General features: G+C 46.3%; 1 protein-coding gene across 1 annotated transcript in view; it reads right to left on the reverse strand.

Moving 5' to 3' along the window:
* The window catches only part of LARGE1 (LARGE xylosyl- and glucuronyltransferase 1), a 538,109-nt gene that overhangs the window by 284,376 nt on the left and 240,957 nt on the right, over window positions 1–12,776 (reverse strand). The window contains exon 3 of the mRNA XM_042993134.1: window positions 11,529–11,830. Within this exon, the coding sequence (XP_042849068.1) occupies window positions 11,529–11,830 (302 nt within the window). The remainder of the gene's footprint in view (window positions 1–11,528; window positions 11,831–12,776) is intronic.

The following is a 12,776-nucleotide window of genomic DNA, read 5'->3' on the forward strand; positions in this document are numbered from 1 at the left end:
ATATTGTCCTGTACTCACTCTTCCTGTGATGAAGGAAGAAGATAAGATCGCTACATGCAGAGATGAAATGAGTGAATGACGTGCGCATTCTGATGCAGCGTTAGGCTACCACTGACTTGACGAATCATCAGGAGGAGGACCATCTGCTTCCAGACCACAGCCTGACCACGGCCAACTGTAACCGTGGAAAGTGAAAGCATGGATTGGGGGGATTTCTGCAGTCTTCCTAACATCCAGCGTTTTCCAAATTTCAAGATGACGAGTGAGCGACACAGGGTGGCTAAGTGTCTCTGGCTGAGCCAGTCAGTGGCAAACCGAGGGGTTGAATTCACAGTCCTGCTGTGAAACCCATACCACCCTGTCTCAATAAAACACGTATGTGACTATTAAAATGAAAGCAATGTATTGCTAACAAGCCATCTAATATCATCTTACAAACCTCCAGGACATCCCTACTCTTCTGGGAAGCCAGTGATCGAACTCTGTTTTCTCTAAATACAAAAAACCATGGACTCAAAAGACAAAATTATCTCCATCCTGTAGAAAATAAAGGCAGAACACCGCCTATGGTATGTCAACATTCAAAAAATTAAAAACCGTTTAAAAGTAGACATCTCCTGACTGTAATGGGACCCAAGCTGTCAGGGGCTCAGCAAGGAAGGGCAGGTGGAACCACGGGGGCTACAGGGCCAAGGATGAGGACAGGAAGGGCCTGGGGACTTCGAGCACCTTCTCCATAGCCAAGGCCTAATAAACGCACAACAAACGAACGAACCACCAGGCGTTCTCCATCCTGCATATTTCTGGTCCACTTTAGGATTTTCCTGTGTTACAAAGAACAGAGTACCCTCACCCAATCAGAAATCCAAATGTTATGTGGAAGACATATTAAAGGGGCAGACTGATTTTTAGGGTGAGTCAACAGAAGTCTAACCAGGATTTGGAGCAGGTGCACTGTCTGAATACAGCCCCAAACGAACCTGCCACGCATGGTGTGTGTTACACCCCTACCTAAGGTTGACCTGCCTGAGCCAAAAGCCTACCCACATTCGCCAAACCTGCAACCATTCTGCAAATGTGGACTTGAGCACCTACTATGTGCCAGACTCAACTGTAGGTGCTGGGGAAATAGCCTGGAGCAAAAGAGGGAGCCAGGCTGCGTGGCAACCAGTCCACAAGAAGAAAGCCAGGAGGTGAGGAAGACCTTCTAGAGTTCACAGCCATTTGGAAGAACTTTGCTTTTCCTGTGTGTGAAAAGAGAAGCCACTTGAGGGTTCAGAGCTGAGAGATGGCATGATCCTACTTCTATTTTATTTTTATTTTTGTTTTTGTTTTTTTAATGTTTATTTATTTTTGAGACAGAGACAGAGCATGAGCAGGGAAGGGGTAGAGAGAGAGGGAGACACAGAATGTGAAGCAATCCTACTTCTATTTTAGAGAATCACTCAAGCTGCCCGTTGAGAACAGAGCATGTCTGTGTGCAGGTGCATGGGGAGGGCGGCAGAAGGAGCAAGCTGGAAGCAGAAAGGTCAGGAAGCTACTGCAATCACCTAACCATGGTGGACACGCCATGATATGCTGCCCAAACGCCCCTTCAATGAGGTATGTATTGCCAGGAACTACCTTCCCTGCAGAGAAGTGTTTGCTGGGGCAGCTACCTCTAACAAACCCCACAGAGCCTTCAGGCGCCGGTCCCAAGGGCACACCTTCATAGACCGCACATGAAACTCCGTCTCAGGTGTGTCTTACCATTGCACTAAGCCAGAGGTGCTACAGGACAGGGAGGCAGAGGTGGGGGTGGGGGGAGAAACGGCCACACAATGTATTCTTGCCAAGTCCTTGGTGATCACTTTGCAGTCAACGTCCCCAGCAGAGGAAGCAGACTATCAGATACATAAAGATTTACAATCTGTGGCAAGGATGTGGAGAAACTAGACCCTCGTGCACCATTGCTGGGAGGATAAAATGGTACAGCTGCTGTGGAAAAGAATATGGTGTTCTCTGGAATAATTAAACATAGAATTACCATATGATCCAGCAATCCCACCTCTAGGTATATAGCCGAAAGAACTGAAAGCAGGGTCTCAAAGAGATATTTGCACACCCACGTTCACTGCAGCATTATTTACAATACCCAGAGGTGGGAGCAAACCCGAGTGTCCAGTGTCAGATGAACGGATGAACAAAATGTGGGCTATACATTCAGTGAAATATTATTCAGCCTTAAAAAGGAAGGGGATCCTGTCTCACACTATAACTGAACTTTGAGGACGTCATGGTAAGTGAAACAAGCTAGTCTCAAAGGCAAGTACTGGGGCACCTGGGTGGCTCAGTCGGTTGAACGTCCGACTTCGGCTCAGGTCGTGATCTCGCGGTTCGTGAGTTTGAGCCCCGCATCGGGCTCTGTGCGGACAGCTCGGAGCCTGGAGCCTGCTTCAGATTCTGTGTCTCCCTCTCTCTCTGCCTCTCTCTCTCTCTCTCTCAAAAATAAAGAAACATTAAAAATAAATAAATTAATGGGGTACCTGGGTGCCTCATTCAGTTAAGCGTCCAACTCTTGATCTCAGTCATCATCTCACAGCTTGCGAGTTCAAGCCCCATGTTGGGCTCTGCACTGACAGTTCGGAGCCTGCTTGGGATTCTCTCTCCCTCTCTCTCAGCCCCTACCCCACTCATGCTCTCTCTCTCTCTCTCAAAATAAATACATAAACTCAAAATAATTTTTTAAATAATAAATTAACATTAAAAAAATTAAAGGTAGAGTAGAGCTATATATACCAATGTTGGATATTAATTGCTTAATTAATATGGATATTAATTAATATGGATATTAGTTACTCCAAGATATTTAAAAACAAACAAGAAGTAAAATTATTGTTTTGAAAAAGATGTGCATCAGGGCACCTGGGTGGCTCAGCTGGTTAAGTGTCCGACTTCAGCTCAGGTCATCATCTCGCGGTTTGTGAGTTTGAGCCCCGCATTGGGCTCTGGTGCAGACAGCTCGGAGCCTGGAGCCACTTCGGATTCCATGCCTCCCTCTCTCTCTGCCCCTCCCCTGCTCACACTCTGTCTGTCTCTCTCTCAAAAATAAATAATACCACCAAAACTAAAAGGCAACCAACAGAATGGGAAAAGATATTTGCAAATGACATATCAGACAAAGGGCTAGTATCCAAAATCTATAAAGAGCTCACCAAACTCCACACCCAAAAAACAAATAACCCAGTGAAGAAATGGGCAGAAAACATGAATAGACACTTCTCTAAAGAAGACATCCGGATGGCCAACAGGCACATGAAAAGATGTTCAATGTCGCTCCTTATCAGGGAAATACAAATCAAAACCACACTCAGATATCACCTCACGCCAGTCAGAGTGGCCAAAATGAACAAATCAGGAGACTATAGATGCTGGCGAGGATGTGGAGAAACGGGAACCCTCTTGCACTGTCGGTGGGAATGCAAACTGGTGCAGCCACTCTGGAAAACAGTGTGGAGGTTCCTCAAAAAATTAAAAATAGACCTACCCTATGACCCAGCAATAGCTCTGCTAGGAATTTACCCAAGGGATACAGGAGTGCTGATGCATAGGGGCACTTGTACCCCAATGTTTATAGCAGCACTCTCAACAATAGCCAAATTATGGAAAGAGCCTAAATGTCCATCAACTGATGAATGGATAAAGAAATTGTGGTTTATATACACAATGGAATACTACGTGGCAATGAGAAAGAATGAAATATGGCCTTTTGTAGCAACGTGGATGGAACTGGAGAGTGTGATGCTAAGTGAAATAAGCCATACAGAGAAAGATAGATACCATATGGTTTCACTCTTATGTGGATCCTGAGAAACTTAACAGAAACCCATGGGGGAGGGGAAGGAAAAAAAAAAAAAAAGAGGTTAGAGTGGGAGAGAGCCAAAGCATAAGAGACTCTTAAAAACTGAGAAAAAACTGAGGGTTGATGGGGGGGTGGGAGGGAGGGGAGGGTGGGTGATGGGTATTGAGGAGGGCACCTTTTGGGATGAGCACTGGGTGTTGTATGGAAACCAATTTGACAATAAATTTCATATATTGAAAATAAATAAATAAATAAATAAATAAATAAATAAATAAATAAATAAACAAACAAACAAACATTAAAAGAAAAAAAGACAAGTACTGTCTGGCCCCATTTATATGAAGTATCTAAAGTAGACACATTTACAGGAAGCAGAATGGTGGTTGTCAGGGTCTGGGGGGAGGGGGAGGGAAAAATGGGAGAGTTGTTGTTTAACAGATATAGTTTATTGTGCAAGATGAAAAAGTTTTAGAGATCTGTTGAACAACCGTGTGAATATACTTATCACTACTGAAACACACATCTCTTTTTTAAGAGAGTAAATTTCATGTTAAGTGGCTCTGCCGTACCACAATTAAAAACAAAGAAGATTTATAATGTAGACCTACACTTTTTAGCCATGTAGCCTCACCAAGCCCAAGCTTCCACAGCTATAAATTCAGGATGATTGAGTCCAGAAGCTCACACACATAGCGAACACTTGCTCACAAAGTGAAAGCAGACATGGTTAGCATCATTCTCACCAAAAGCCCTGCCCGCTTCTTTTCGTGGTGTTCGTGCCCCGGTCAAGCTGGATGGCTCGCTGGGTTTCTTTGCTTCCATAATGTGCCCTCGATTTAATATGCCCTAGTCCTTCACCTCACTTAACAAACTCCTCCCCATCTTTCAAGATACACTAGCACCTAATGGAACCTCAGTGTCTCCATCTATAAAGAAGGGGTAAAAATTTCTCAACTCACAGAAACCTGGACAGATTAACTGAGATGATTCATCATCGTACAGGAGCCTGGCATCCTGTAAGTAGGAGAGATGTATCAGAAATCAGTAGTGTTACTATTAATGTAAGAGTTTACAGTATGCTGAAGGGTCCGCCACCTTCACGGTATTGAGCCTTAAATATTCTTGAAAGTCAGACATCAGTTTCTTTTCCTTCTGCCCTTATCCCCAACTCTCCTTCAAGTAAGGATTGGGATAGTCTTTCCCCCACTATTGAAAAGAGGGCTTTTGGAGCTGCCCAATTCCCTCTGCTGTGTCAAACGTTGGTGCTTCCTTCACCTTCCTCCCATACAAGAGGGCAGAAGACACAGGAACGTGGAAATGAACCACTGGAATCATTCGTTATTTCGGCCTTGGTGGCAACTGTGTAAAATTAGGACAGATCCTTTATTTTGCTCAACTTCAGCTTCATCATCTTTAACATGAGAGGGTTGTACCTTTACTTGTTGTTCTTAATGGTACATTTTAGAAATAAAATATAGTAAGAGAGTAAAATATAGAAAAGAGATCAAGGCAGGACTGCTCCAGGGTAAGCACAGACAAGAGATTGCAGGAGACAGGGCCCCTTGCCATTGTCACGGTGAGGTGGCCACCTCCAAGACTGTCTCCAAAGATCCCTGCCAGCTTGTGTAACCCCTGAATAATCTCTCCTATGCTGTATCAGGGTCGGTCTGTATGACCAATAGCACTGGGCAGAAGTAACGGTATATGATATCCAATGCTAGATCATAAAAAAAAAAGACTGTGGTTTCTGCCTTGTTCTGCACTTATTCAGGGGGGAAGCCAGCTGCTATAATGTGAAAACGCTCAAGCAACCCTAAGGGACTGAGGTCCCAGCCATGCCTCTGTGCCGTCTCTGAAGCAGGTCCCTGTCAAGCTGACAGATGGTCACAGCCTCCCCACAGACATCTTAACTGCAACCCCATGAGAAAACTACAGACACAATGTCCGACTACGCTGCCCCCAGATTCCTGACTTTCATAAACTGTAAGACAAATAGATGCTTGTTACTTGAAGCCATTGGGTTTGGGGGATAAGTTGGTGTGAAACAGTAATTACCAGATTCGGGGACAGGAGGTAACCTAAGTTACCGCTGTAGGAGCTAGGGTTCCCTGAAAATCAACACGTAAGAAAATCCTACTAAGTTTCTTCCAGTTGTACCCATTCCCTAATTCCAAGGCCTGACATTTAGGGAAGATATTTTAGCAGATTTACATCCTTGAAGGAGCCCCAAAGACCGCCTATGAAGCTAATGAAATCTGAATCCAAATGTTGCAACAGCATCTTCCAAGAGCAACATGTATACAGGAGGATGGCAGGCAAGCCCTCTACTGCTGAGTTATTCCATAAAATCCTCAAAGTAAAAACAATAGATCGAAATACCATATAGTTAGTTAGGGGCCCAGAAAATGAAGCTGCAAGATGTCAAGTTTTATAAACATAATGCCTAACATAAAACAGTACACCTCTACTAAGTTAACAAATGCAGTCACAATCTAGAAGGCAATTTAAAACAGAACTTCTTTTATAAGAACAGACATACCCTTGCCTCAACCTACTGAGAAATGAGTATCCCTCACAGGGCTACTGTAGCCCCCAAGGGAAAGATGACCTCCATCATGCCTGGTCACCCTGAAGCCTTCAAGGTGGGGCACCTGCCAGACTGGGGCTGTAAGTGTGGGTCCCGGGCACTCTAATTCACAGAGCGGGAGTGCAATGGTTCCAAGCACAGGTTCTAGAAGTAAACTGCTTAGGTTTAAATTTGACCTCCGCCTCTTCCAGGCAGTATGACTTTGAAGTAATTATTGAACCTTTCTTAGCAGCCTTCTAATGGGTAAAACAAAGTATGCTGCTGTGTGGACCGAATGAGATATTTTATGTAAATTTTAGCATAGTGTCTGATCTACTTTAAAGGCTGAGTAAATGTTAACTTTTATTACTACTACATTAATACTAAGAAATGAAGCTCAAAGCACAGTGCAGAAGGAGAGGCATACTTCCCTAATGGTGGTCTCACATCAGAGAGTACGATTCACTTGATCTCCCATAATAACAATATTAATTGTTGCCATATTACAGTATATCCACAAATGCTTGACATTCCTCCCACTGAGAGATGAGAAATGTGTATCCTTTTACCCACGAAACTGGGTGAGCTTTTGAGCTAGTTTCAACTAACAGATTACACTATCAGCAGAAGTGATACTGTGTGACTTCTGAGGCCAAGTCATAAAAAGTGCTTCTGTTGTATCTTGGTCACTGGAGTACTTGTAACTTAGTCTTCAGCTGCTACGGAGGCAGCCGACTGCCCTGGGGCCGCCATGTTGTAAGGAAGCCCAAACCAGCCATAGGGGCAGACACAGAGAGGCCTTGAGTCTACAACAGGAAAGAAGGATGCTGGGTCAGAGCCCACTGCTCCAGCCCTCGCTGCTCAGCTCCAGCCACGAACTAATGGCAACTACATGAGGGACCCCCAAACCAGAACTGTTCACCCAAGCCCTTTCCAAATCCTTGACCCCAAAAAACCAGAGAGCTAATAAAATGATCACTATTGTTTTAAGCCATTACATTTTAGGTGTGTGTTAGGCAGCATTAGGAAAGTGGACCACCCAGAGTAAGTATATGTGACACTCTTGGAGAATTAGTTTCCCAGCCGCTATCTCGTTTCGGCCTTACAACTGCACTGGGAAGAACATATTATAACTCTCATTTCGTAATGATGAAATAGACTACAAGAGGGTAACTGAATCACCCAAGCTCACATGACTAGTGACTGACAAAGCAAACATTCCTGGTCAGGAATTTGGATTCCAAGTTCCGTGACTTCTCAGCTGCACCAGAGCGGACTCTCAGAATACACCAGAACCAGAAATGCAAGAAAAATACACAGAGCCATACACACGCTGGCCCGAGTGGAGATCAAAGAGGGTTATTCTGCTTCAAGTTCCATGGCACACAGAAACCAGTGCCTTGCTGAAACAGAATTGCCCTGACAACAGAGAAAGGCAAGAATAAAATGGACAGCTATTTGAAGGCCACATAATTAGGAACGATAAGAGGGCACAGGGACTGGCGAAGACCCATTGTTTCCATCACCAGATATCTCGGCTGACAGCCTGGCATCATTACAGAAGACTTTTCAGAAATACTTGTCATACCCCAGAGAAGTTTCAGTGCAACAAGAGAGGATGACAACATCCTCGGTTATGAGGCGCTGTGCTCTGACAGGGTGTCAGGACCAGCTTTGCCGCTTGTAATCGCAAAGTGTCGTGACGAAGGGAGACTTCTACTTTGACGCCACTCGCCACTAACTGACATTTCTTCTTTGCTTCTATGGCTTCTTCACTGAAATCTTTAAAGACACCGAGTGATGGAGACAGAGAAAGCATTTATACTGGAATGGGTATGAAGTCAGCATCTCATGGTAAATGTGGACCCAGGAGACCACGCTGAGACAAGATGCCAGCAAGATGAAGACTTTCAAAGTCATCTACGGAAACTCTGAACAGGACCAGGGTTTCATCACAGATAATTCTACCAAAACCAACCTTAAGGGCCTAAGAAGTAACATTATCAAGACACACAGGGAAAGCAAAGAAAAATGAAGAAATCTTAATTCCCAGGTGCAAGTCAAAAGACTAAAAAGAGAAGTTATGATGAGAATCAACAATCCCAAGATCTTAATTCCTATGGTGCTACTTTATCTTTCACAGAGCAAAGGGATACAGAGAACCCCATTGTTTATGTCGTGCCTTCAAGCAGCGGCTTCCAAACATGCCCCACTATCTCGAATCACCTGCACAGATCTCTTTAACGCCCATGTTCTTGCAGCCTGCACTCAGAGATCCTCAAGTAATAGGTTGAGGGTGGGTCCCAAGAAGATGCATTTTGGGTACCCAATTCTAGTCACAACCGAGTCTGGGCACAACCCATGTGATAGGGAATGTTCACTGTAACCCTAACATCTGTTCTCTCGAGTGGCAGAGCTCCAAAATGTTAGCAGAGAACATGGTTTCCTTGGATAAAAACCCAACTTTTCCGGCTCCCTTGCAGCTAGATGGCAGCTGCCAACAGCCCTGCAGTAATGTTTTTCCACAACGTGCTCCAAGGGGAACAGATGGTGAAATGTCTAACACGTGTTATTAAAGGAGGGTGACATGCCCTGCCTTAACGCTGCTTCTTTCCTGCCTGCTGGACGGCATGCACAGATATGACCAGTGCTGGGACAGTCATTATGGACAATGAGACCCCCTTGGGAATGCCAGTCAAGCAAGCTGAGCGAAACATAAAGGAAGCCTGCATCCCTAAAACAGACATCCCCACTCAAAAGGTCTCCAGCCTTCTTAAGCTTCAAGAGAAGACTCAAAGCCATGGTTAGTTGGGATGTTTTGACACTTAAAAGTGAAATCTAATGCCAATAACAACCATTTTAGAGCTTGCCTCTAGTTCTAATATATATCGTCACCCCTGACATAGTACGAGGCAGGAGCTTGATTTTTATCTTTTTACCGGTGATTTACAAATGAGGAAATCGAGACACAGAAAATGATACAACCTGCTTGTTGCCACATGGCTGTGAAGCTGCGATGGGGTCAGGATTTAGGTCAACGTACCACCAGCTTCAGTAGCTGTTTTGCCTACACGATTTTGCAAGGCACTCCAGGCAGAGCCCTCGTTAGAAATAGGAGGTGTATCTCTGAAAACTGAACGGGGGGAAGGGAGCTGCTGGCCAGACAGACCGTGGTAGGAAGAGAAAGCCCCCCACTTTCTCCCTCTGCTCTACATGTGTCCTCCTTTTTTCTTTTCCTTTCCCATCTCCACTTTTTACCTCCTTGATGCTCGGGCAGCTGAGTGGGTCTCAGTCATAACAGCATAAATACACTTCCTCCCTCTGGGCCCTCCTACCTGGGCCATAACCTGAGAGCAGACAACATGCAAGAGAGCAAGCAAGCCTTCTCCAAGGCAAGAATACAAGTTCTCAAAACTACAGCCCTCCCAGACCAGCCTAAAGTGGGGGAAGTTGATAACACTGCTGAGTCCCCATTTTCGAAGATGTAAAAGAGAGATACTCAGTACCATGGGCCACTGGCGATGGCAGTGGAAGGTTACGTGGATGGGACCAGGCATGCAGGCAGGACTGAATAAACACACAGCATTTAACAAGTCCTAATGTTCCCAACTCGATGTTTCTTAAACATTTCTTCCTCCACGCCCCACCCCAACATGAGACAAGAGGAGTTTGGTTCATTGCTATTTCCCAGCACAGGGAACAGCATGGGATACATAACGGAGGCTCAGTAACTATTGGACGAAAGAATGGAAGAATGAATGAAAATACAGTTCGATCATGTCCTGGCCCAGGCTGTCTGTGCTTCCTGACCAGCTCCCCATGTCCTGCATTCTTTCTCGCCTTGCTTCCTATTCTTCATACTCTCATGTACATTTCTCACTGGACAGCCTCCATCTACCTGTGTCCACCTCTCCACCCCTCATCCAGGCTGGAGACACCATGACAAATCCTCCCAGCCCAAGGGCTCTCCTCCTTCACCACTGACCTTCCCCAGACCTGAGTCTATGTTGCTCAGCAAGCCCTACATTCCCTGACTGCAGTATGAGCAACAGAACCAAGGACTCCCCTCACATGAACAACATGTTGCTGTTTGCCAAGTGTTTTCAGGGGGGGTTGAAGTCTAACATTCTGAGAATGTGGCCAGGAAATGGAATAAAGCAACAGCAGGTAATATATCTAACCAAAATCAATAAAAGTTAACCACAATTGAACACATATTACGAACCAGGCTCCGTCTGTGGCTTTATATGGCCCATCCCTTTTACTTCTCATAAATCCCCCATGAAGCAGGAATTATTTTCTCAAATTTATTGGTGAGGCACCTGAAGTTCAGAGAGGTCAGGTAACTTGCTCTGGCACCTACGGCAGAAACCATCAGAGCTGGGATTTGAACTCGGGCTTGTCTGGGTCACAAAAGGCCTTGCTCTTAACAGGGGTGCTCTAATTCCTGTCCTTGGGAACCGGGAGAAGCAGGAAATGAACGTGCATGCCATTGCCTTCAGTGCACACAGAAGCACAGATGCACAAACAAGAGGGGTGAGGCCGGTAGGGAGAAGGGGCGGGTAAGTTCTCCAAATGTCCAAAGAGTTACTAACACAGAAAGCATACTCTAAAAGTGGGGGGCAGGATATTCAGTTGTAAAAGTTCAAGACACTGCCTTAGAGAAGTAACAGGTCTCTGGTTCTCCAGAAACTGATCGTTAAGTGAGGAAGGAGGTGGCCAAGGGAACTGTTGCCCAGCAAGGCCACAACTCCAGGTACACCACTCACACCGTAGTCTAAATTAACAGGTGTCCCCAGGAAGACAACTAGGCGTAGAGACCCTGAGTGGGTCAAAAGGAACCGCAAAGAAGGAAGCGGTGGTTTCCATCCCTTTGCTCCTCGTAAGCTCTCTGTGCTGGAGGCCTTCCCATACCCACTTTTCAGATGGCAAGGCTGAGGCTCAGAGAGGCTAATCGACTGGCCAGGCCACACGGCAACGGTAGCGACCGTGCAAGGTTCCCTCGTAGGCCCGAGTCAAAAATGCCAGCCCTTTGCGGGCACCTGGCGGTGCTTCCCGGTGGCGTCTGCGAGGGGTGAGGGCCGCTGGCCTCTGGACCACCGCCCCCGGGGTGCTCTTTACCTCACACTTCTCCACGACCGGCTGCTGCCCGCACTCCGAGCTGTTGCCCGCCACGATGCCCGCGCGGAGGTTCTCGCTGTCCCCGGTCCCCTCCTCCATGGAGTAGGTCTTGTTGTGGTTGCCGCGGCGGTGGGCTGGGGCGCGGCCCTGCGCCAGGCTGAGCTGCCGGCGCAGCGCGCGGTTCTCCTCCTCCACCTCGCGCACGCGCACCTCCAGGCTCTCGCGCTCCCGCTGGCCGGCGGCCGCGTACCGGGGGCTGTGCGGCTGCGACTCCAGCGGAGACAGGGACACCGGCTTCCCATCTGGGGAGGCGGAAAGACCGGGGGACGGTTAACCGCGACGAAGCACACCGTGAGCCCCGACCCGCACCCCACGCATCTGTTCCGCTCACGAGGGAAGGTGGATCCAAAGTGAGTGACCAAGAGATGCGTCCAGACTGACCTGGGGACAGAGTTGAGAACGGAATGACTTAGGAGGTGATAAAAAGTAACATGCTATTTAGAGAAGACAATCATAATTTTTCCTAACTAAATACCCTGTCGTCTTTTCCCACCTTGGCACATTTCCTGGTAGGCGTTTTTCTTCTGGATAAAACACACACGAATATGAAGAAATAGCAGGAGGAAGGGAAAGAGGAAAAGGAGAAAGTGGAAGAGAGCAAAAAGAACAAATATTAATAACGACAAAAGTTTATTTTGGTCTTCCTATGTGAACTCCTATTCATCCTTCAAAACCCTGTTTCTGAAGTATCACCTCCCAGGAGTGTCAGAATTCGTCCCCAGGTCTCTCTTATGTCTCATCCTATACACTCTCCACTTAAATACAGTTTCATAGGAGGCCCTATAGAGAGCTATGGATTTTTAAAACATTTTATTAATGCAACATCCCCATCTCCCAAAGGTACTTAGCATACCACATCTTGTACACAGGTGCCCCAGGAACACGACACACTCAAAGCTGTCTGTCCTCCCTGTTCCTATGCTGCAGACATCCCAGTATCCAGCTACAACACAGCTGCCTTAGGGACTACTAAGCAAAAATAACATCTCTAGAAAATTACCCTCTTAGCCACCCGCCAAAAAAGAAGCTTCTCATTTTCCATACTTCAAGTTTTTCTTCTTCCTGCTCAGACCCCACTGAGCTTCCAAACCATCCCGGAGAGTCTCTGCGACCCACAAAACTTGAGGATCAAAGAACGCAATGAATTACACCCTGCGGGGTTCACCTGTGCTGCTGAACTGAGTCGGC

The sequence above is a fragment of the Panthera tigris genome, chromosome B4 (assembly GCF_018350195.1).
Source record: "Panthera tigris isolate Pti1 chromosome B4, P.tigris_Pti1_mat1.1, whole genome shotgun sequence".
NCBI classification, from domain to species: Eukaryota; Metazoa; Chordata; class Mammalia; order Carnivora; family Felidae; genus Panthera; species Panthera tigris.